Source organism: Vipera ursinii, assembly GCF_947247035.1.
Source record: "Vipera ursinii genome assembly, chromosome: 4".
Classification (NCBI taxonomy): Eukaryota; Metazoa; Chordata; class Lepidosauria; order Squamata; family Viperidae; genus Vipera; species Vipera ursinii.
Genome location: NC_139514.1, coordinates 81,067,109 through 81,091,860, shown reverse-complemented (window position 1 = coordinate 81,091,860; position 24,752 = coordinate 81,067,109). Strand labels below are relative to the sequence as shown.

The 24,752-nt window shown below is 42.6% G+C and overlaps 1 protein-coding gene across 1 annotated transcript in view; it reads right to left on the bottom strand.

Annotated features, from left to right (window-relative positions):
• Window positions 1-645: 645 nt before the first annotated feature.
• SLC9A7 (solute carrier family 9 member A7) overlaps window positions 646-24,752 on the bottom strand; it is a 109,858-nt gene continuing 85,751 nt past the window's right edge. The window contains exons 14-17 of the mRNA XM_083361536.1: window positions 21,370-21,433; window positions 18,544-18,626; window positions 7,031-7,136; window positions 646-2,535 (exon numbers count right to left, since the gene is read on the bottom strand). Of these exons, the coding sequence (XP_083217662.1) occupies window positions 2,293-2,535; window positions 7,031-7,136; window positions 18,544-18,626; window positions 21,370-21,433 (496 nt within the window). The 3' untranslated portion in view covers window positions 646-2,292. The remainder of the gene's footprint in view (window positions 2,536-7,030; window positions 7,137-18,543; window positions 18,627-21,369; window positions 21,434-24,752) is intronic.

The following is a 24,752-nucleotide window of genomic DNA, read 5'->3' as shown; positions in this document are numbered from 1 at the left end:
CTAACACTAACTTTATTGTAAGGTTACATTAAAAGAATCTTACAAGTCTAAAAACACTTCTCCCTGCCCTTATTTTTACTTTCCAGAAAACCAGGGAGGGTCTCTTCTTAAATACTTCCCTCTTTCTTTCTGGGTGCTGAGATATCTTTTGCATGATGGTTGTCTAGGCTGTAGCTCTTCCTCCTTTCTCCCAAGGTCATTCTCATATCCCATTATATATTCTTAATTCTAATTAGAAAATGCAAAATCAATGTAGATTCCCATTTACGTTTTGTGAGCTTGGTATCTTCCACTCTCTTGCTATAAAACTTACTCGTAACTACCTCCTAGGAAAAAGAGGGCTACCTTGGCACATGGACCTGTTCTACTAATTAATTAGTACAATTAGTTAATCTAGTCTTGTTTCTTTGTCATTTACCTTGGAGGACTGATAATTCATAGGATCAGGCATGTGAAATGAATTGTGAAATGAAAATCATTTAATCTCTTTACATTATTAAAGTCTCAGCATAAATTGATGTGTCTGATTTCTCTACAACTAAGCTAGTTACATGTACTTCTATAGAAACTGATAATTTAAAGTAATGTTGCTTTTTAAAAAGTTGAATCTTCTTAGTTGAATATTGATCAGTGATACCATAAGAGTCATGGTAAAGTAATAGACTTTATTACATAGGTTGGTTCAAATGTAGCTTTCATTTCACAAACAGACTAAAAATGAAACAGCAATTAAAAAAATGTATCCAGAATAGGAAACAAAAATACAAGAATGTGAGAGCATATTTTTATTTTCCTAAGCATTTTTAAATTACAGGGCAGCCCATTTAAATAGTGCCCATTAGAGTTAAATCGTTACGCTATTAAACTTGCTTTTATTATTAAACTTGCTTTTTAACAGCTAACCTCCCGACAAAGAAAGCTGTAGAGAGTTGTCAAATTATATCATGGAAAGCAGATGCTCATTTATAATTAGAATTGCATATGCTTTATTTGCAAATGAGCATTGCTATATCTTAGGGCAGCATTTCTCAACCTTGGTAATATTAAAATGCATGGACTTCACAGAAGGAAAATTATGGAAGTTGAAATTCACACATCTTGAAGTTGCCAAGGTTGAGAAACACTAAGACTCTCTAGTCAGGTCACAACATGATACTCTTTATTACATAAAGGCACTGTGACATTTTTAAACATAAGGATCATAGTGCCATATGCCACTAACAAACACACCAACACTATCTAATTGATTATGATTACACTTTTCATTCTGATGCAAATATCAGAGAAAGAGGTACAGTTTACAGTAGTCTTCTGCTAAACAAAAGACACACCACCTAAATTGAAATAAATGGCTTTATCCAATCCAATGATCTCTAGCTTGGCCATGCTGATTGGGGAAGTTAATAATGGTAGTTTAACACATCTGGAAGATATCAGCCTGGGAAAGATTACAATAGCACGAGACAGATTCTATCAATACTTCTTGAGCAGTTGTACAGCAGTTTGTAACTTCACTAGACCCATTCAATGTTCTTCACATTTGTAATAGAAGAATGTTACTGTCTACAGTTGTGTACTGGAGAATATTAAGGGCACAAGTCAGAAAACATATATTTTAGACAGCAACAGCTCATCTTGTGATGCAACCACAGGACTCACACTGAAAGTCTCAAAAAGCTGTCCAAAGAGCAATGTATATAATATTGCTTTTTTTTCTTCCCTCGTTCAGATACAGAAAAATTAAATGTCAAACTTTACTAATACAAATATTATTGAAATGAGAAGGGATTTTTTTCTTCTTTTTTTGCAACAAGTCCAGAAAAATGTTCATGTGGAAATTATATGTTCTTTTTTCCAACTATTTTTTCCCCTCAAGTATAAGTCAACACTGCATCTTTTGTCCAGGACAAAAGTGACCAAAGGGTTTTCTTCTGACAAAAAGACCTCAAGTGGGTCAGAATTATTTTAGCCACCAGGATGGTTAATATCCCCACAGTGCCTAGAATTAGAGGATTACAACATTTTGCTTTTTGTTTCAAGATAGCGTTTTTCCCTTAATATGACAACCTTAGCCATTTTCCATTCACCCATTTTAGAAACTGTCAGCATCTCAAATTATTTTTTAGAAAGACATGGGGGGGGGCAAGGGCATCTTGAGACTTTAAAAAAACTTACATTGTACCAGAGACATTAAGTTACTCGCTAAGCGTCTCCACTGACAAATGGCCTGCAGATAGTTTGGATTTGGGGGCACTGAGCCTATCTTTTACTGCTCCATATGCCAAGCAGTCTTCATGCATCCATCGGAAACACAAGCCGAGTTCCTCTGCTCATCACCTCAGGTGCTTCTGTTCCAAGATCACTTTCCAAGGCTTCTTCAGAGCTACTTTTTGCTTTCCTGCCATCCAGGTTGGTAACAGCACCATGGGAACTAGAGGAGCCATTAGCAGTTATTGTTGTGTCTCCATAGGTCAGTGTCAAGTCACTGTCATTCAAGATAAAATCAGAATCTTCGTCTTTAAGCTGTTCTTGGTTCTGAAATGAGTTCAACAGGGCTTTTAAGGAAAACAGAAGAAACTTCCATTGCATCTTAATGGAACTGGCCAGAAACTTAGTGGAGCTACATCCTTCATATGGAAGAGGCTAGATTTTGGAGGTAGCTTTGGAGTATACCTGTTTAACATTTCCATCTATTTCCCCCCTCCACCCAAAATAAGAGATGCATTGTCAGTACTGTCAGCTCTTTGAGATAATCCAGATCAAGAAATCAAAGTTTTGAATGCTAATAATATTTTTATTAGAAGATTGTAGCAAGATTCTTGACAGCCTGAACGCACCTCTTCCCTCCCTGCCTTTAGCTCAGAAAACTAGAGAAAGCCAGCTCTAAGACATTCTCAAATTCCATTCCTGCTTTGAACTCCATTTCTCTTATCTAACTATTGTCATATGCTCCTTGTTTCTCAAATTTATTCTCACAGCCCATTACAGGTACTGAGGGGAATTTTACTTTGGGGACTTGTTTTTGATTTTACTGATACTTATTTTGTTCTAAATGACATTGAAAGGTGGCCTTTCAATAAAACTATTACCAGAGTCCAATCCAACAATATGGTCTGTTGTAATATCTGGGCTGCAAAAATACAGGTGACCTCTAGATGTCAGCAAAGACATCAAAGACTCCAATTCTTTGGTGCCATCTAGTAGTTGTCCTTTTTATTTTTGGCAGCCCAGATATGACAGAAGCTAGATACAGTAGCTTTGTATCTTATAAATTGTCCCTTTTCATTTAATTTTTCCTCTACACCTCTACCCTACCAGTAGTCCTCAGCTTACAATCACAATTGATGCAGTTGTGAAATGAGTCATCATAAGACCAGATTTAATTTTGGTCACAAAACATGATCACATGACAGCAAAATACTGCAACTATCATAAATGTGAACCAGTTGCCAAGCACCCAAATAGTGATCACATGGCAGTAAGGATGAAGTAATGGTTATAACCTCAAGGACAGATCATAAGTAACTTTTTCCAAGGCCACCATAACTTCAAACTGTTGTTAAATGAATAGTCAAAATCGAGGACTACATGTACTTATTTTGCTAACTACTATGAATCAGGTATTTTGTACTAGATGTGTGTTCACCAACAGGTGATCGTATTTGTCCTCTACTGCATGACTGAGGATACTATATGTACATTTCAATAATCTGTTCAGCCTTGTTTCAGCAAACTGATTAGATTCATATTGACCTGTTTTGAATATTACTATTTTGATAATAAATGAAATCACAGGATAAATAATGTTTCCAGCTGTGCATTTGGAGAAAAAATACCTTTGGATGAAAACTAGTTTTGCTGGAAAAATCTGTCCAGAAATGTGTATTCATATGTAACTCTAGGAGATTTTTATTAAATAAAAAAGAGGTTAGTATGAAAATATCTAGGAAATCACTCTGAGGGACAGGAAGAAATGACTGTATCAAGACAGCAGGGCTTGAGACAAGGCCAAGAAAAGGAGAAAACATCTCAAAGTGCCTCCCCTAATTTACATGGAATTAAAGTAAGCAGCGGGGGAAGCAGATTCCAATTTGCAAGACTCTGATATTATAAGTGTTAAAATAAAAGGAGTCCTAACTTACATGGCATTAGCTTCTTAGTCTGGTCTACCTTGTTGGGCTTACAACAGCACAGAATTTATGAAAATTATCATTGGAGGGAGGCAATCAGCAATCTCTCCCAAACTAATGTATCTAAACTAGTACATTCTATATTTTGTGTGGAGTTCCTTAAAATGGAATGCAAGAGAGGTTGCTGTCCTGGTCACCTCAGACTCTGATGAGGAAACCAACAATAAACACTCAGTTTTTGAGCTGCAAGACAAATTGCTGCCTGAGGAATTGCAGGCAGAGAAGCTATGCTACTGGTAAACAGGAGATGCAGCTGCAACCACTCTTACGACAATGAAGGGTCTGAGCTGTCACCCCACCCAGTGCAAGCACACTGCAGAGCAGCGCAGGGTAGAGCGCAGAGCAAGAGGAGGAGCAGCAGCAGAGAGCAGAGCAGAGAGCAGCTCTGCAAGGCTCCTTGCCAGAAAGGACCATTGGTTTTCCAGATGAGTAACACTGACATTCCTTCTATTTAAGAAGTGCAGCAAGTTCAAGACTCTCCATTAGAAACAACAATTTGTTGATCTAGATCAGGGGTAGGCAATATTGGCTGTTTTATGACTTGTGGACTTCAACTCCCAGAATTCCTGAGCCACGCTGGCTCAGGAATTCTGGGAGTTGAAGTCCACGAGTCATAAAAGAGCCAACGTTGCCTACCCCTGATCTAGATTGTGTGCTTTGTCTCTTGACTCAAAATCTCATCACTGTGATACTGGACCTGGATTGGCTGATGAGCCTGCTACAACATTGGATTCTTGGCCTTCTGACCACTCTTGTGCTTGCTATTTTGCATTTAGACTTTAAAGACAAATTTGCTGGCCTTTAAGGGATTTGATTTCATTTGTGTTTGTGTGTGTTTGTGTGTGTGTTTGTTTGTTTGCATACCACTTGTTTATTTGCTTGAAAACATCATAGTAAATTTGCAAACCTCCCTATGTCTTTGTGAATGCATGGCCTGAGACAGGAAGCTTGCTGATAGATCATTCACTGATTGATTAGTCAGATGGCACTTCAATTACCTACTATAATCAAATAAAATAAACATTTAAAAATGGATTTCAGTATTAGTATCTTGCTTGGTTAGACTCATATGAAAACTACTCCTTTAGATCTTTAGATGCAAAAGACCTGCTAGGAAAGCAGGGAGATGCAGCAGGAGCAATTAAAACACATTTCCATGTTCTGTTCAATAAAGCACTTTGAGATTCCCTTTTTCTGCCTTTGAGATAATGGTAGAATATTGAGTTTTCCATAGTGGAAAACTAGCAACTGAAAAAAAACACCCTGCTGAAAGGAGAGAGAGATGCAGATTTCACATGGAACTGTGCATCTTATATTAGACTTTTTTGATTAAAAAAAATAAAGTGGTACCATGGTACTCAACTACTTTGAAACTCATCAAATTTGGTACTCAACACATTATGACATGAAAATTTTGTCCCAGTACTCATCATTTGTTTGGTACTCAACGCACAAACTAGAACCTGAGTGCCGTCTATCTTGTGACTCACATTATTCCTTATGGGAAAAAAATCATTTGGTATTCATCACACCTCCCAGAACCAATTAACAATGAGTACTGAGGTACTACTGTAACCATATTAAATGAAATTGTCATTTAATTTTGTCGTATGCACCTGTCTTAACATGCCATACTCATACTAGCTACTCACAAAAGTAGCTAAAGGCTAAAAATCAAAACCAAAAACCTTGCTATCTACAATATTGTATGAGACAAAGGAAAGGATAAATATTTTCAAAGATGTCTTAATCCTCTATGCTCTAACTTTCTAACTTTCCCAGTAAAAAAATACTATTATATCATTCTCTAAAGATTCTTTCCTTGTTTTCCTCAAAAAACAGCATATTTGTTCTACTCATTTCTTCCCAATATACTTACTTGAAGAGAAAACCTAAATTTGCATTCTTTATTAAGTTTCTGCTTTGTTTTAGGTTACAGTTTTGTTTTGTTTTAGGTTACAGTTTTTTCAGAAATATAGTGTAATCGTAGACATATTTTTATTTTATACATGTAGACTAAATACTTCACTTAATCTGCATATTCAATATTACTGCCTTAACTAGAAAAGCTATGGAGTCCCAGTAAACCAAAACATTCTTCGGAGGCAGAGAGAAAAACAATCCATCTGGATCCCAGGGGACTTGAAAATGTTCCAAAAATAACCTGAAGCAGGCCTCTCTGATTCCTTGCATTCTTGCAGATAAGATCTCCTAAATTCACTTCAGAAGTATCTGGTTCTATTTGCTTCTATTTGTTTCAGTAATAACAATACTCGTTGGACTGACACACTCCCATAACTAAACAGTATTAGAGTAGCCATACGTAATTTCCACACTGATACCCTATTCTACATCAAAGCATATATTTACAGCTATTGCAAAATGTATGCGTGATTCTGATGAAAGGAGATGGTGTGAAATAAATGTAGACCAGGCCTTGGAAGTGGGAAAGGAATGTGTGAATTGTTAATGGGAGGGAGAGAGTTTCTGAAAATATGACTCAGTCCTGAGAAAGAGGAAAGCATGAGGAAAAAAAAAAGTCTCAAAACAACCTCACCTGGATTTTGAGAAATTATGATAGGCTTTCAAAATTCTGTTCTTCTATCCTACAGCAATAAATAATTTGGAATCCTTAGCCTGTTTTTCTCACCTCACCTATCTCAAAGGGTTGACACTCAGTATGTCCCATTTCTACCCAAATGTGCAAGCAAACTTTATTAAAATGTATTGAAATTGCATGGTTATTTCCTGGAATATCTACCCTTCTTCCCATTCAGTTCCCCCTCCTCCCCCGAATCTGATGCTACCTAAGAGTTTGGTAGGCAACAAAATGCACTTACCTCATAAACCTGGGGGCTAGTTAAGCAACGAGCTATGACTCCACACCAACCTGGAAGAGTTGTTGTGAGCAGTGGACCACTGTGGGTCAAAATGGGCTTGAGGTATCTGTAATATTTCATTAAGGAAAATACACCTATCAAACAACCATATGCAAATAGTTCAAACTACCATTAATAGATACAGTAATTTCAGCCCATTCTTATACTGAACTATGTATTATGAATAGCGCTAGCCACCAGGTATCAGGAATTGTAAGGAAAAAGGAAAATGAAAAATTCACTGGACAAAAGGTAATCAACCATCAGCCAGATCATAGAGCTAATTAAATAAGGGAGCCTTCAGAGCATATTAACTATCTCCAGGGTAAAAACGAGCTGTGAAACTAATGGAGAAACCATCTGTGAAAACTATTTATAAACCAAACTCCATGAATAAATGTTAGTTTCAAGATTAATATATACATCCTAAGTGTAACAGTTAAATTCAGCAGTGATATACTCATATACAGTCAACAATCATGTGGTGATCTGGACCAACATTCTGAACTGAATCTGAATGATATAGAATAACATATTCTTTGTTTTCTTTGTACCTCAGCTAGTCTAATAGGCATTCTTCACGTATTTTGTCTTGTACCACTTGGAGGAATGGTGTCAGAGCCACTCAAATGTATTTGCCTTTAATACTCCCATTTCTTGGTTTTGCCTATGTATTTTTGGGGCATGTCATACTGTTGGAGGAGGGTGCTTGCATGGGGATTATTATTAGCTTTGCTCTGCTTTGTATGAGGTGCCCTCCCTCTGGGAGAGAGGAATGCGACCTGAAAACATCTCACTTATCTGGGACCGTTGGGAAACGAAACTTGAGATGGGCACTAAATCTCCAGCTTCTCATAACACTGTGGCACCTGTGGATTGGCTGGATTTCAACCGGACAGTGCGATACTGGGAGGAGTTTTGAATTGCCCTTTTGATGTAATCCTTTATGTGCCAAATCTTTAGATGTTGCTTTGCTCTCTTGCCATCACTAACTCTTGATAAAAGTTCCTTTTGAGACAATGCCTGTTTCAAGTTCTGCTTTCTTGGGAGATCTAGCTGAGGCAAGTCCTTACATAAAGCAAGCTCTGCAGTAGTGCCCAACCCAGAGAGGCATCTGCCCTACTGAGAGGGTCATGCATAGCATGTCTCTGCATGCAGCGAAATGAGAGAAGTTGGAACCGAAGACTGCAGTGATGCAGCCATTCAGATTTATCCCAGAGAAAGCACCTCCACCTGGGTAGAGGAAGCTGCGCATCGAGGCCAACATGGTTGCTCGGTGTTGGGAGAAGAGAGGACTGGGAGGAAAGCTCCCAAAAAGTAACTCTCACCCGAGGAAATCAGAAAAAGATTCACAAAAAAAGGACAGAGCTGCTTTCCGATGATGAAGATCTGAACCCATAGTTGGACCCGATGGAGGGGATCCTCAAGCAAGCCATGAATTATATGGTGGAAGCTTTCGAGGCCCTAAAAGCCAAATCCTTGAGTTGCCCAGAAAAAGAGGAAGAACTGACCAAGAAGGTTGGAAGCAGAGGAAACAGTGATAACGGAGATGGCAGCGGGGACTACTCACTGTGACAAAGACAGTGGTGGCTACTCCAGCAGTACAGCAGCAGGCAAACCCCTGGAGAGCTAGGACCCCACAACCTCTCAGAAAGAGAACTCCCCCAGAGGAATCAAAACTGGTTCCGTTGGGAGTCAAATTTGATGGGGATCCTTAAGCAGTTGGGCTTCTTCCTGACTCATGTCCTTACCTACATGCAAGTGTATGGGAGGTCTCTGCCAAATGATGCAGCCAAGATCTAGGTTGTCACCCTAGCCATGGAAGTTAGTGACGCCAGGTGGATGGTGACCCTGTATAACTGCAACACTCCTGAGCTTCAGAATTTAACTGCTTCATGACCACACTGAGACACCATAAAACAGGGGCATTATCTTGTAGCCAAATATATGGAGGAGTTTTGAGACTTGGCTTGCTGTTTGAACTGGACCGAAGACATCCTGATAAGCTGTTTCCAGGATGGGCTAAACGATGACCTGTATAATGCCTGTGTGGTTTGTGGAACACCCACTTGTCTCTATGAATGGTGTCTTCTGGCTGAAGAGGTGGAAACTGACCAGACCCAGAACCTGTACCATCCCGTGAAATTTGGGAGAGAAAGCTAGCCAGAGGGAAGGGGAGAGACTAGTAAAACCCCTGCAACCCAACCACGTTCCACCACCTGCTTCAAATGTAGCAAAGAAGGGCATCGCACTGCAGAGTGCCGCAGCAAGACCCCAGTTAGGAAGTTGGATCACACCTCTGAGGGGAAGCCAAACAAATCCACCCAGCTCTCAAAAGACACAGCTGTGAAGTCAACAGAGGTTGTGGAGCTCCCCTGAGCCCCAAAGGCAGGGGGTAGAACTCTGACACCACCAGACAATGATGATTCATTGGTAAGTGAGCCGACTGACCCCATAATCATGCCCATAGAACTGACAATCCTGGGCACGACCAGGAAAATGGCCCTAACTGCTCTGTTGGACTTGGACTGCACATGGAGCCTGATAAGTCCCAAATTAGTTGGGAAACTGGGGCCTCCCCTTAGAAAACTCAAGGAGCCCGTCACTTTTTGTTAGCTTGATGGGTTCGTAGCAAGGGGCATCCCAGCAAGTTTTGTCACCAAACCCCTGGGACTAACCATGGGAAGCCACTCAGAGACTTTAGTGTTCATTATGGCTCCTTGCATGGAATGACCCCTAGTCCTTGAGATAGCTTGGTTAAAGAAATGGAACCCTTTAATTGACTGGAGAGAGGGGAAGCTAAGGTTCCCAAGGAAGAGAGCGCCTCCCCAGGGTTGTCTGGAAGTAGAACAGAGGGTCCAAAGCATGAACTAGCCTCCACACTGAGCGAGGAAGAACTTCAGAGCATTCTGAAAAAGTACTGAGATCTAGCCGAGGTTTTCAGTGAGAAGAGGTTGGATGAGCTTCCCCCTCACCGACCTATGGACTGTGCTATTGAGATCATCCCGGGAGCTAAATTGCCTAAGCCAAAGCTGTATTCGATGAACTCTAAAGAATTAGATGAGCTCTGCAGGTTCATTGACAAGAATTTAGCCCGGGGGTTCATCCAGCCTGCCAAACCTTGGGCAGCAGCCCCTGTTCTATTCAGAGAAAAAGAATGGGTCTCTTCGCTTCTGTATGGATTATAGGTGTTTAAATGCAGTATCCCTGAAGAATGTGTACCCCCTATCCATCATAAGCTAGACCTGCGAGAAGCATATTATCACATCAGGATTAAGGATGAATGGAAGACTGCTTTCAACTGCCCCTTAGGTTGCTTCCAGTTCAAGGTGCTCCCTATTGAGCTACAGGGAGCCCCCGCAGTGTTCATGCAACTGATGCCAAGTTTCAGACGTATGGGCTTTTCAAGTGACTCTGAGGCATTGTTTACCTTAAAAGTCCTTTATTAGCCTAATACGCCGACAAATGCTTGCTCGAAGGAAGCTGGAATTTGAAATCTCCGCCCCTTGAACAATATAATTAAACACAATTCTCCCCCTTTCTAATTTTGTCATTAATCATATTCTCCAATTAATTTAAAGAATCAGTTTCCCTTCCGTTAGAAGAACCACCAAAGTCTTATCTAATTTAGAGACACAAATGGCCTTCAGAGTGCATTCCTACTCTTCCCTCCCACCAATTTTAAACTAAAACAATACACAAGCCTTAAAGCAATACACAAGTTTAACATAAGAAATAGCTACTCCTTCATTTCTTGTCAAGCAATAACATTCGATGTTAGCAGCGTTGACATCCACCCACCCCCCCGCTTAGAAAGAGGACAAATTCTGTAACGTAAACAAAACACAAGTTAGGAATTGGCTTTTGGTTTGTTGGGGTGTTTCTCATAAAACCTTTTGATAAGTCTGTCAGCTTTCACATCAGTAGATTTCACCCAAGTGGCTTCAGACAATGGGTATCCCTTCCACTGTACTAGGTATTGCAATTTTCCCTTAAAGATTCTAGAGTCAAGAATACGTTTCACGTCATAATGGGTTTGACCTGCTACCACGAGGGGTCCAGGTGCTTTCTTAGGGGGAGGTCTTAAAGTGGAGGTTTGAAAAGGTTTCAGCAAGCTACAATGGAACACCGGCTGAATTTTCCCCAAAAGTCTGGGTAGTTTCAATTTCACTGTGACTGGGTTGATGATTTTCACAATGGGGAAAGGCCCCAAGAATTTCGGTCCCAATTTCTTGTTGGGTAGTTTCAGGTGTAGGTATTTGGTCGACAAAATAGACCTTTTCCCCAACTTGGAATGTTCTTTGGGGAGCTCTCTTTTTGTCAGCTTGCTTTTTGTAGGTCTCAAAAGTCTTTTTTAAGGCCACCTTTGTATTTTTCCAAACTTCTTCCCAACCCCTCACCCACTGATCAAGAGTCTGGGAAGCGGAGGGTAACTGAGGGTATTCCGGTATGGGGTTGAATTCTTTCCCTGTGGCTACACGGAAAGGAGTGTAGCCAGTGCTGCTATGTACTGAATTATTGTAAGCCACTTCTGCAAAAGGGAGGAGTTCGGTCCAGTTTGTTTGTTGGTAAGAGACGTAGCATCTAAGGTATTGCTCCACCATTTTGTTGGCGGACTCTGTGGCTCTGTTAGTAGCCGGGTAAAAAGCAGTTGATAGACCTTGAGATGATCCAATTAATTTAAGAAAGTTTCTCCAAAATTTTGCTGTGAACTGCACCTCTCTGTCCGAAATTATTTGCTTAGGGGCGCCATGTAGTCGATAGATGTTTTAGGAACAACTTAGTCAGGGCGTTGAGCCGATGGAAGTCCTTTGCAGCCAATAAAGTGAGCCTGTTTTGAAAATAGGTCTATCACAGTCCAAATGACAGTATTTCCTCTACTATCGGGTAGGTCTACTATAAAGTCCATAGCTATTTCTTCCCATGGTTGAGAAGGTTCGGCCACCGGTTGCAATAACCCAGGTGTCTTTCCTGGGATTCTTTTCATGGTGGCACATACAGTACAGCTCTTGACATAGTTTTCTACATCTCGTTTTAGTCCCGGCCACCAAAATTGCTGGCAAATGAGATGTAGAGTTTTTAGATATCTGAAATGTCCAGCCTGTTTGACATCATGGCTGTGGTTGAGGGCCTTTCTTCCTGGTATGTACTTTAGAGTAAAGTTGAAACGGTTGAAGTACTGTGCGCATCGTACTTGTTTTGGGGACAATTTTCGGGGAGTTTTTAGTGCCTCTAAATTTTTGTGATCTGTCCATACTTCAAAAGGCACCTTGCTCTCTTCTAAGTAGTGCTGCCAGTTTAATAGCCTAAACCTAATTGTGAAGGCCTCCTTCTCCCAGACTGTCCATCTCCTCTTGCTTTCAGTAAATTTCTTAGAGGTGTAAGCAGAAGGTTGTAGGACCCCACTTTTATTCTTTTGCAATAACACCACTCCGATTGCCACGTCGCTGGTGTCTGCCTGAATTACAAAGGGCTCCCCTGGGCAAGGGTGCTTTAGGACTGGTTCAGTCGCAAATAGTCTTTTTAAATTCTCAAAAGCTTTCTGACAACTCATAGTCCATGCTAGCAGCTGGCCAGGTCGTGGTTTTCCCCCTCCCTTGCCCGTTTTGAGTAGTTCTGTAAGAGGTAGAGCAATCTCAGCAAAAGAGGGAATAAATTGACGGTAGAAGTTGGCAAACCCTAGGAAGCTCTGGAGCTGTTTGTGGGTTTGGGGGGGGCTGCCATTCAATTATAGTTTTTACTTTGGCTGGGTCCATTTCGATACCCTCATTGGAGATTCTATAGGCAAGATAATCTAATTGGGTTTGGTGAAATTCACATTTCGACAGTTTGACATAAAGTTTGGCATTCAGTAGTTTCTTTAACACTTCTCTGACCAGTTTTATGTGGTCAGTCATATTCGTGCTGTATATCAAGATGTCATCAAGGTATACTAGGACCCCTTTGTATAGGTGTTCATGTAGGACCTCATTGATCAATTGCATAAATACGGCTGGGGCCCCCTGCAGTCCAAATGGCATGACTTTGAACTGGTAGCTCCCCAAGGGGCAGTTGCAGGCTGTCTTCCACTCGTCCCCCTCCTTTATTCTTACCCGGTAATATGCTTCTCTCAGGTCTAACTTGGTGAAGACGCTCCCCTTCACAATATCCTCCATTTCAAGGGGGGACATAGCGTACATCCTTGGTCGGGGGAGTTTGGCCCCTGGTAGCAGTTCAATGGAACAATCATTGGGATGGTGAGGAGGCAAGGTATCGCATTCTTTCTCAGTAAACACATCCGTTAGGTCCTGGTACTCACCGGGGATGAGCAGCTTGCCAGGAGGCCGTAAGGCAGCCATGTGTGCTTGCTCATTGGGTGGGCTAAAATCCCCTGTAACATCTCTTGAATCAATGGGGGGATCGGGCCCTATGGGTAATCTCACAGTTCTCATTCCTTTTTCCCACCAGATAAGCGGCTTCCATTTGTCTAGCCAGGCTAGTCCTAGGATAACAGTCTCAGACATCTTTGAAGCTACTAGGAAGTGAATAAACTTCCAGTGCTCGCCTATCTCCAGGTGTAAGGGCTCTGTTAATTGCGTGACTAAAGTCCCTCCCATTAGGGAGCCATCGGCTTGCTCGAACCTCACAGGTTTGGAGAGCAGCTTGGCCTGTATGCCCAGTCTCAAGGCACATGACAGGCTAATGATGCATCGGGAGCAGCCGGTATCAAGTAGCACTTTCAGGTCTACTTGTGCCCCTGACTTAGGGATTATGAGTTTAGCAGGCAATAAAAAAGGTAGGATGGGTCGACTCACCATCGGGTCGTTCTCCCCTTCATCGTCACTGTCAAAACCAGGTAAAGTGGGGGTGGGCCCAGTCCATGGGCCAGTGTCCTCCTGGGTGGGGGACGTAACTTGGGTAACGGGCTCCTGGGTGGCCCAGTTGGACTTTTCTCTCAATGGCTGCTGTGAGGGTTTCTTCCTCGTTGTTGGATCTGGTCTACTCTGCTGTTGCGGGTAAGGAACTGGGCAGTTCACTGCTCGATGTCCCTGCTGTCCACATCGAAAGCACTTGATTGGCAGACCTGTAGGTGGTCTAGGTATTTTGGCAGTAGCAGACGTTGGGGGTTTTCAGGGTGATGGTAGCCATCTGGATCCTGGTTTTGGTGCAGTTTCAGGTGGGGGAGGCTTTTTATAGCAGGCGAGCTGGACATCTAATTTCACCGGTGCCTGGTACCATTCATGCAGCTGGTCAGGTACAGCTCGATAGATACATGTCTGAGAGAGGTGGTCGTCTAACCCTTCTCTAAAAAGATGAATCATTGATTACTCAGGCCATCTCTCTATCCTTCCTGCCATCTTTCGAAACTCCCACACATACTCTAGGGCAGGCCGGCCAGCTTGCTTTATCTTATGGATTTGTTCTTCTGCTTTGAGGGCAATGGATGGGTCCTCAAATCTTTCCCTCAGCCCCAGGAGGAAAAGGTGGGGGTCCTCCAATTCAGGGGCCTGCTCGTTATATAAATTGTTCAATCATTCAGATGCTTCTCCCTCTAGGTTGGACGCAATCACATTGACCATCGCACCTGGGTCCAGGTAAGAGTAACCCCAGCGATTCAAGTGAGAGCGTACTTGGTTAAGGAAAAAAATCAGTTTCTCTGGGTCCCCATCAAAGGTTGTTCTGAAGGGTGGGCTCATCATTGCTTGCTGAGGCCCCCATTGCTGCTGGCCCCACCTTAGTTGTTGGTTCAATGGCTACTGGGGCCCCCATTGGTGCTGGCCCCCCCTTGGTTGTTGGATCAACTGTTGCTGGGGGTCCCACTGCTGCTGGCCCGCTCCTGGTTGTTGATTCACCGGTTGCCAGGGCCCCCACTGCTGTTGTTGTGTCTCCAGTGGCTGCTGGCCCCACTCTGGTTGCTGATTTAATGGCTGCCAGGGCCTCCCCTGATGCTGGCCCCTCTGGCCCTGCTGTACGTTTAGGGCTTGCACATCTGGGTCCTGCTACTGCCACCCTTGCTGTTGTCTTCCCACCAGCTCCTGATCTCCAGGCTTCTGCACCACCCCCAGCTGTTGCAAGGCTTCTATTAGCTGGGGAAAGCTCAGAGGTTGTTGGCCTTCCACTTGTGGGGGCTCCCCAAACTCCCATTGCTGCCGAGGCCCCAGACTGGGGTCCTCTGTCTCTATGGATCTGGAGGGCTTAGCAGGGACTCTTGGATCTGGCAAGCAGTCTGATCTGCAGACAGGATTTTCCATTCACCCGAGTATTCAATCTCAGCTGGCCTGGCTGCTCCGAGGCTCCTGGAGTCTCTGCTGGGCTTAATCCACTCTCCTGGTTGTTTGGGTCCAGCTCCCAGCTGGGAGGATTGCTGAAACTCTTTCCTTGCTGGCTTCTTAGCTGGCCCTTCCCCCACTGGGTGGCTGCTGGTGCCGGGGAGCTGGCTTCAGGCAATTTTACTCCTTCCATTATGGGATCTTCCCCAACTCTTTGCCAGACTGCCTCTGAAGCTTAGAGACAGCGATGGGAGGTCGGGACTCCCTAATTAGTTTAAAAAGTAGTGTGGATTCCAGCTTGATGTCAAGTTTCCGATGTATGGGCTTTTTAAGTGACTCTGAGGCATTGTTTACCTTAAAAGTCCTTTATTAGCCTAATATTCCGACAAATGCTTGCTCGAAGGAAGCTGGAATCTGAAATCTCCGCCCTTTGCACAATATAATTAAACATAATTCTCCACCTTTCTAATTTTGTCATTAATCATATTCTCCAATTAATTTAAAGAATCAGTTTCCCTTCTGTTAGAAGAACTGCCAAAGTCTTATCTTCTTTAGAGAGACAAATGGCCTTCAAAGTGCATTCCTACTCTTCCCTCCCACCAATTTTAAACTAAAACAATACACAAGACTTAAAGCAATATACAAGTTTAACATATGAAATAGCTACTCCTTCATCTCTTGTCAAGCAATAACATTCGATGTTAGCAGCGTTGACAACTGATCAATGAGGTCCTCCATGAACACCTGTATAAGGAGGTCCTGGTGTATTTGTATGATATCCTGATTTACACCGAAATTAAAGCTGAGAATGTGAAATTAGTCAGGGCAGTCTTAAAGAAGTTCTATGTTGCTAAATTGTATGCCAAGTTCTCGGTGTGAATTTCATAAGGATAGAATTGACTATCTGGGCTACTGCATTTCTCACGAGGGGGTGGAGATGGATCCAGAGAAGATGCGGGCTGTCATGGAATGGATCCCTCCCCACACCAGGAAGCAACTGCAGAGGTTTCTGTGGTTCGCCAACTTTTACAGCGAATTTATCCCGTTTGCTCAGATCGCACTCCTTATCACAAACTTACTGAAAACTAAGGGAGGGAGTAAGCTGAAGCCTGGCCAGCCACTAAAATGAACAGCTGAATTCCAAGCTGCATTTGAGAAACTTAAGAGACTTTTTTCCGCAGAACCGGTGCTGAAATACCCAGACCCGGAAAAGCCATTTGTGATTCAGGCAACGCTAGCGATGTGGCAGTGGGGGCGGTGTTACTACAGAAAAACCAGCCGGGCCAGTTACAACCCTATGTCGACATATCCAAAAAATTGTTGGAGACTGAACAACAATGGGCTGCTTGGGCAAAGGAAGCCTATGCAGTGAGATGGGCCCTTTTAACCTGGAGGTATTTCCTAAAAGGAAGAAAAATCCCTTTCCAGGTCTGGACTGATCATAAGAATCTTGAAACTTTAAAAAACCCCAGGAGGTTGTCTCCGAAACAGGCACACAGGGCCCAACATTTCCATTGTTTTAATTTCTCCATCCACTATCTGCCAAAGGGGGGGGGGGAGACTTCCTGGCAGATGCTTTTTCACAAATCCCACAATATAACAGTGTGAAGGAAGAAGTGGTTAAAACTGCCTCAGCCACTACGAGGGCACAGACTAACACACACACACACACACAGTTAGACAATGTGGTGATTGGGGAGTTCAAGAAGGTGCTGGAGAATGACGAGTGGTTCACTGGCCATAAAAACCTCTGCTCAGTGCAATATGGGTTGGCTTGGGTTGGAGGAAAGTTTTATGTGTCTGCAAATCAGAGACTGAGGATCATGCAGGCCTGTCACAATTCAAAAATGGCAGGACACTTTGGATTTCTAAAAACTCTTCACCTGCTTAAGAGGCATTTTTGGTGGCCCTCCTTAAAGAAGAACATTGAAAGCTATGTGGCTAAGCTGTACTACTTATGCTGCTGCTAAATGTAGGCAGGGAAAAATGCCTGGCCTCCTGCAGCTGGTAGCAAGCCCTTCGGCACCATGGACTTTATTGTGGAGCTACCCGAAAGCATGGGAAACACTGTCATTTGGGTTGTCACCAACTTGTTCTCTAAACAAGCCCATTTTATCCCATGTCAGAAGATCCCAACTGCAAAGACTTTGGCTAAGTTGTTTGTTCAGCATATTTATCACCTTCATGGTGTATAATATTCGATAGGGGTGTGCAATTCACCTCTAAGTTCTGGAAAGCCTTTTTGGACCTTTCAGGTTTGGACCAGGGACTGTCATCTAATCATCATCCTCAAACAAATGGGGGGACAGAATGAAAGAACTCAGTTCTACAACAATACTTCTGTTGTTTTATTATCAGGAGGACAACTGGACTGATATGTTGCCATTTGCTGAAGTGGCTTACAACAATGCAGTACACTCCAGTACTGGGTACACCCTATCCAGATAAACTTGATTAATGTGTTTATTTTTGTTTTTCCTTTTCCCCCTTCCTTTTTTTGTTTTGCAGGTGGATTTTTCTTTCTATTAGAGGGGCCGAATGTCAATGCTCCTCAAATGTATTTGCCTTTAATCCTCCCATTTCTCCCTTTCTTGCTTTTGCCTATGTATTTTTGGGGTTTGCCACAATGTTGGGGGAAAATGCTTCCATAGGGAATATTATTTGCTTTGCTCTGCTGTGTACAAGGTGCCCCTCTGGGTGAGAGGAATGCAACCTGAAAACATGTGCCTTATCTCCCGACATTGGGGCCATTGGGAAACAAAACTGAGAGACCTTGAGATGGGCACTAAATCTCCAGCTTCTCATAACACTGTGGCACCTGTGGATTGGCTGGATTTCAACCGGATGGTGGGACACTGGGTGGAGTTTTGAATTGCCTTTTTGATGTAATCCTTTACGCCCCAAATCTTTAGAACTTGCTTTGCTTTCTTGCCATCACTAACTCTCAATAAAAGTTCCTTTTGAGACAATCCCTCTTTCAAGAGTTCTGCTTTCTTGAGATCTAGCTGAGGCAGGTCCTTACAGATGGGCCATATTAGTTTCTGCTCACAATAAATGTGATTCATTTGGCTACTTCATTTCTGTTCTGGATTATAACAGTATCTTCATTTAGCAGTTGTTTTTACTGGAACACATGGCCTGTTCAGACCAGACAAGGATTGGCAGTTTTACAATTGCTTCTTGCATTGCATAGAGTTTTGCCCACTAAGAGTGTGGAAAGGATACTTGTGGTCAAAACTGTACCAAAGCCTGAAGATCCATACACTTTCCTGTTTTGTCCGATTCCTTCGTTCAGCATCTGGACCATCCTGGGCAGGAAAGACAATTTTGTTATGCAAAGAACATTATCAAATAAAGGAATAATACAATCTGAGTAAGAGCAAGGTGACAATAGTTTTCCAGCAGAAATTTTCTTTTCAAAGGGGTCAGAAACATAACACCTAGAGACATGCTTAGAAAATAAAAGTGAGGGAGGGCTACAACCCTGTACTTTGTTTGGAAGTATGCTCATCTTGCCAGAAAAGGGTCAAATGTAGGCTTGCATAAAGGACATCTTGGGGAAGAGAGTGTCCATTTTGCTAGTTTAACTTCTGGTACAAGAATGTGAAGTGACCATATCCATACAAAACCTGGAGTCCATTCTATGAAAATGTGCAAAATATGGAGCCTAGTTACTAAATATACCAACTGGATCAAAAATTTACTTAAGCTATATGAGCTGTATGAAGCAAGGGCAACTATTCACAAACATGGAGTTCCTCCATAAGACGTAAAAGAAGGATGTAACTTATACTACTCCTATTTAGGACATGAGTATCTGGATAGCATCCTGCCTTTTATCCTAATTATATAGCTCTAAACAACTTAAGAACTGTCAAAATGGAACTCTAGTTATAGAGAAGATCAGATGAGAAATGTCTGTATCAATATAAACATCAATAAATAATTTAACTAGTATACGATTTTCTTTCCTGAGATGAACTGGAACAATTGCTGAAAATTAGAAGATTCAGTCAGTTGAAATCAGAAGGTAAGAAAAAGGAAAGAGTCTTAGGAGTTATCTGAAAAGTAAGTGAGATTATTCAGAAGGAACATTGTATTTCTCCCTCCAAACTTTTAAGGAAGTTAATCCTTCACGTCTTGGTGAATGCAATAATTGATTTGGTGACTGCCAGGTTTCAGGTGTGTGGGGCACTAGCTGTATTGTTATGTTAAAACTAATTTTTAAGAAGTAGATATAAGAATCCAAAACTGGAGCTTCTTTGGTAAGAAATGCATCAAATAGATATGGGGGAACAAGGTGAGGAGGCACAGCAGTAGAGGACAAAGATGAAAGAACACAAGGCAATATGTGATTGGTCCTTCTTTCCCTTCCTTTCCATATGTATGTATAGGATGAAACAAAACTGAAGGACAAAAATAAAACTTCCTAACAAAGAACTCGGCTGCCCCATTTATATTCTAATACTGTGTTTCCCCGAAAATAAAACCTATCCCCAAAATAAGCCCTAGTTAAGCCCCTCCCACTCTTCCCTTTCACTCTCCTTCTGAGCCAGACTGCTGATGCTTTTGGCCCCCTGGCCCCCTTTGCAGCTCTGTCCACACAGTCACCGAAGCAGCAGGTGCAGCCCTGGAGGGTCGGAGAAGGTGCTGAAGCGAACGGAGATCCTGCCTGCAGCACCCATACCGGCTGCCCCTTCCCTGCCAGAGCCAGAATGCCACTGCATTTCAGTAGATGCTGGCCTTCTGTCTGGCAGGCCTGGGCAGTTGCTGGAGAGAGACGGGCCCGTTTCAGTGCCTGGCGCCCTTGGTGGAGTTTGCCTTGCCACCTGCTTTCCAGCTCCGTGTTGTTTCTCCACCACCGCGGAGCTGGAGAGCTTGCCCCATCACCACCCAGATGCCTTCGCTTCCCCCAAGCATTTCTTTACTAACTTGCTTTTCAGCTGCATTGCATTTCTCTATCATGTTTCTCCGTCACGTTTCTCTGCCATGTGCAGGGAAACCAAGGAAGTTTGTGGGGCTAAAAAATAAATAAATCAATCAGACCGTCTAACTTCACGAGAATGTGGAAGGTCTGATTTTTTTTTTAGTCCCACAAATTTTTGTTTCCATCCATGCAAAGGCAGAGAAACATGATGGAGAAACGTGACACAGCTGAAAAGCAGGTTAGCAAAGAAATGCTTGGGGGAAACAAGGGCATCTGGGCAGTGGTGGGGCAAGCTCTCCAACTCCCCAGCAGTGGAAAAACTCGACAGAGCTGGAAAGCAGGTGGCAACGCAAATCCCCAAGGGTGCCAGGTGCTGAAACAGGCCTGTCTCTCTCCAGGAGCTGCCCAGGCCTGTTGAGGGAAGGCCGGCATCTACTGAAATGCAGCGGCATTCCCACTCTGGTGGGGAAGGGGCAGCCAGCATGGGCATTACAGGCAAAATGCCCACTTGTTTCAGCACTCTCCCCAACCCTCTGGGACTCTGCCACACTTTGGCCCTAGGCTGCCACCTCCCTGCTCACCTCTCAGATGGGCTAGGCCAGGCCAGGAAGGTGGCCCCTCAGCATTCCTGGGACAAAGGCCCCCTGCTGTACCCAGACGAGTGTCAGCCTGGCTGCCCATGCCTTGGCATCCTTCCTGCCGCCACCCAGCACAGCCACCCCAGGGCTGTAGGAGCAGGCCTGGCACGGGAACATGTCCCCCATCCAAACTTTCTCATACCCTACCTTTACCATAATTGGTCCGCCCTGACACTCCGAGGTTGGCCCATCACCACCGCACTTCAAACTCTGTGTCTCTACCCCATGCGCAGGCCCCCGTGCACTCACCACCTACTATAAGACATGCCCTGAAAATAAGCCCTAGTGCTTATTTCGGAGCCCAAAAGAAAATAAGACTGAGTCTTATTCAGGGAAATACAGTATAAGGCTGAAGCTTGCCTGTGAATTTCAGAGTCACATGAATTGAGCACAAGTTTGGGTGGGGGGGAAAGGTATAATATGAATGCTGCTCGAACATGCTTGTATATGAACATCACTGACCCTATGAAAAAGTTAACTACTTACTCCTTGTAAGACTTGGAAGCTGTCATTGTTAACTGGAGGGTCTTGATCTGGGTCAACTCCAACTCTGTACAAATATCAGGAAACAAAGAGCATGAGATAATTAACTGAATTAATACCTTTTCCACTGGGCTTGAGGTCAGTGGAAAAGATGTAGCATAGGTAGGTATGCATAGTGCAAAGAGAACCCAAAAGTGTCTGGTCATATATTGGTTATTAAGTATTACTGTACTTCTACTCTAATACTTTAATTTCAGGATATATTTTTTAAACAACCTAAATAAAATACCACTCCATAGAACTGAAGCTATCAATATTGTGTAGAAAGAGAATGCTTGTTTGACTATTGTAGACCTTGAAAGCTTCATCAACTTTCTCACTGTTTTAATAAGACAACCAGATATGTTAAGAGAAACAACTGAGTACCTGTCTGGATTTTATTTTCTAATGACTATTCTAATGACTAATGCTATTAATTAAGGAAATGAGTTATCTGACCTTGAAAGACTTAGAGAAAGGGTGTCCAATTTTGACAACTTTAAGACCTGTGGAATTCAAGGGAATTCTGAGAGTTGAAGTCAACATGTTTTAAAGTTGCCACGGTTGGGCACCCCTGCTGTAGAGGATCAATAGAAGGGGAAAATCAGGAGCATGGAACCAAATCCGTCTCCAGGGGTTGATACTGCTCCCTATTGCATGGACTGGATGTTATCAGGGTTTGAGGATCAGGAGAGAAGCAGCCCCTCTACTGAATTCACCCTGTTCCTTTCCCCCCATCTCCTGCACTTATACCATGGTTCTAAATCAGTCCCCAGAGTTTAGAAGAATGTGACAGAAGGTCTCTAGTGACCACATCAGTTCTGTAGTGGCTTCATTGAGGAATTCAGTTATTATAAGTGAAATAAAGACTAAAGAACCAATTGCATAGAAAGCTGACAGAAGTTCAGTCAACATTGCAGGAAGATACACCATAAGCAAGTAGTTTTTTTAAGGCAGTAGAAATCTTGTAAGCATGAAAAGAGCACTCAGCAGTATTACACCCTATCAGTGATCTTTAGAACCCAACAAAAAATTCAAACATAAGGCAAGTTTGTTGCCAAGTAAATGCAAAAGCAAGGAATATGGCTGATGCAATTCTTAACTGAAAGAGGATTCTTTGTAGTAATGTTTTAACTTATAATACAGTGAAATATTTTAAAATATATCTTATATTCCTCTGGTGACTCATCACAAACAAAAAAAACTTTCCACCATGATTTTCTGTTTATTAACTTTACTCCCATTTCCCCTAACTCTTTTGAACAAGCATGTCTTCAGTTTATCCAAATACAGCTTTCCAGTGTTCCCCATCCACCCAATTAAATTACTGAACATGAAACTGAAACACAAGGTTAACTCTGTGGCTTTGCTTTGAAAAGCAAGGCAGTCTCACCTGACTTGCAACCCTGATATGGAGATATATGTTGTTGTTGTTAGCTGCGAAGTCGTGTCCGACCCATCGCAACCCCATGGACAACGTTCCTCCAGGCCTTCCTGTCCTCTACCATCTTCTGGAGTCCATTTAGGCTCACACCTACTGCTTCAGTGACTCCATCCAGCCACCTCATTCTCTGTCGTCCCCTTCTTCTCTGCCCTCAACCTTTCCCAGCATTAGGCTCTTCTCCAGTGAGTCTTTCCTTCTCATTAGGTGGCCAAAGTATTTGAGTTTCAACTTCAGGATCTGGCCTTCTAAAGAGCAGTCAGGGATGATCTCCTCTAGGACTGACAGGTTTGATCACCTTGCAGTCCAAGGGACTCGCGGGAGTCTTCTCCAGCACCAGAGTTCATAGGCCTCAATTCTTTGGCGCTCAGCCTTTCTTATGGTCCAACTTTCACTGCCATACATTGCAACTGGGAAGACCATAGCCTTGACTATACGCACTTTTGTTGACAAGGTGATGTCTCTGCTTTTTAGTGTGCTGTCTAGATTTGCCATTGCTTTCCTCCCCAGGAGCAAGCGTCTTTTAATTTCTTGGCTGCAGCCCTTATCTGCAGTGATCTTGGAGCCCAGGAAAATAAAATCTGTCACTACCTCCATTTCTGCCCCATCTATTTGCCAAAAATTGAGAGGGCCAGATGCCATGGTCTTGGTTTTCTTAATGTTTAGTTTCAACCCAACTTTTGAACTCTCCTTCACCCACAAAAGAGGCTCTTTAGTTATTCTTCACTTTCTGCCATTAGAGTGGTATCATCTGCATATCTTAGGTTGTTGATATTTCTCCTGGCAATCTTAATTCCAACTTTTGATTCATCTGGCCCTGCCTTTCTCATGATGTGCTCTGTATAGTTCTTCTGTGTAATTTTGCCAACTCTTCTTAATCTCTTCTGCTTCAGTTAGGTCCCTGCCATTTTGGTCCTTTCTCATGCCCATTTTTGCATGAAATGTTCCCTTCATCTCTCCAATTTTCTTGAAGAGATCTCTGGTCCTTCCTATTCTATTGTTTTCTATTGTTTTCTTCTATTTCTTTGCATTGTTCATTTAAAAAGGCATTCTTATCTCTTCTAGCTATTCTCTGGAATTCTGCATTCAATTGGGTGTATCTTTCTTCTTCTCCCTTGCCTTTCACTTCTCTCCTTTCCTCAGCTATTTGCAAAGCTTCCTCAGGTAGCCATTTTGCTTTCTTGCATTTCTTTTTCTTTGGGATGGTTTTAGCTGCTACCTCTTGTACAATGTTGTGAACCTCCGTCCATAGTTCTTCGGGCACTCTATCAGATCTAATTCCTTAAATCTATTTGTCACCTCTACTGTATATTCAACAGGGATATGATTTAATTCATACCTGAGTGGCCTAGCACTTTTCCCTACTTTCTTCAGTTTAAGCCTAAATTTTGCAATGAGAAGCTCATGGTCTGAGCCACATTCAGCTCCTGGTCTTCTTTTTACTGACTGTATAGAACTTCTCCATCTTTGGCTGCACAGCACAGTCAATTTGATTTCTGTGTTGACCGTCTGGTGATGTCCATGTGTAGAGCTGTCTCTTGGGTTGTTGGAAAAGTGTGTTTGCTATGACCATCATATTCTCTTGACAAAATTCTATCAGCCTGTGCCCTGCTTCATTTTGCATTCCAAGGCCAAACTTGCCTGTTATTCCAGTTATCTTTTGGCTTCCTATTTTAGCATTCCAATCCCCCATGATGATAAGGACATCATTTTTTGTATTTAGTTCTATAAGGTGCTGTAGGGCTTCACAGAACCGGTCAATTTCATCCTCTTCAGCAACGGTGGTTGGGGCATAGACTTGGACTACTGTGATATTGAATGGTTTGCCTTGGATTCGAACTGAGATCATTCTGTCATTTTGGGGATTGTATCCTAGTATTGCTTTTCCTACTCTTTTATTGACTAT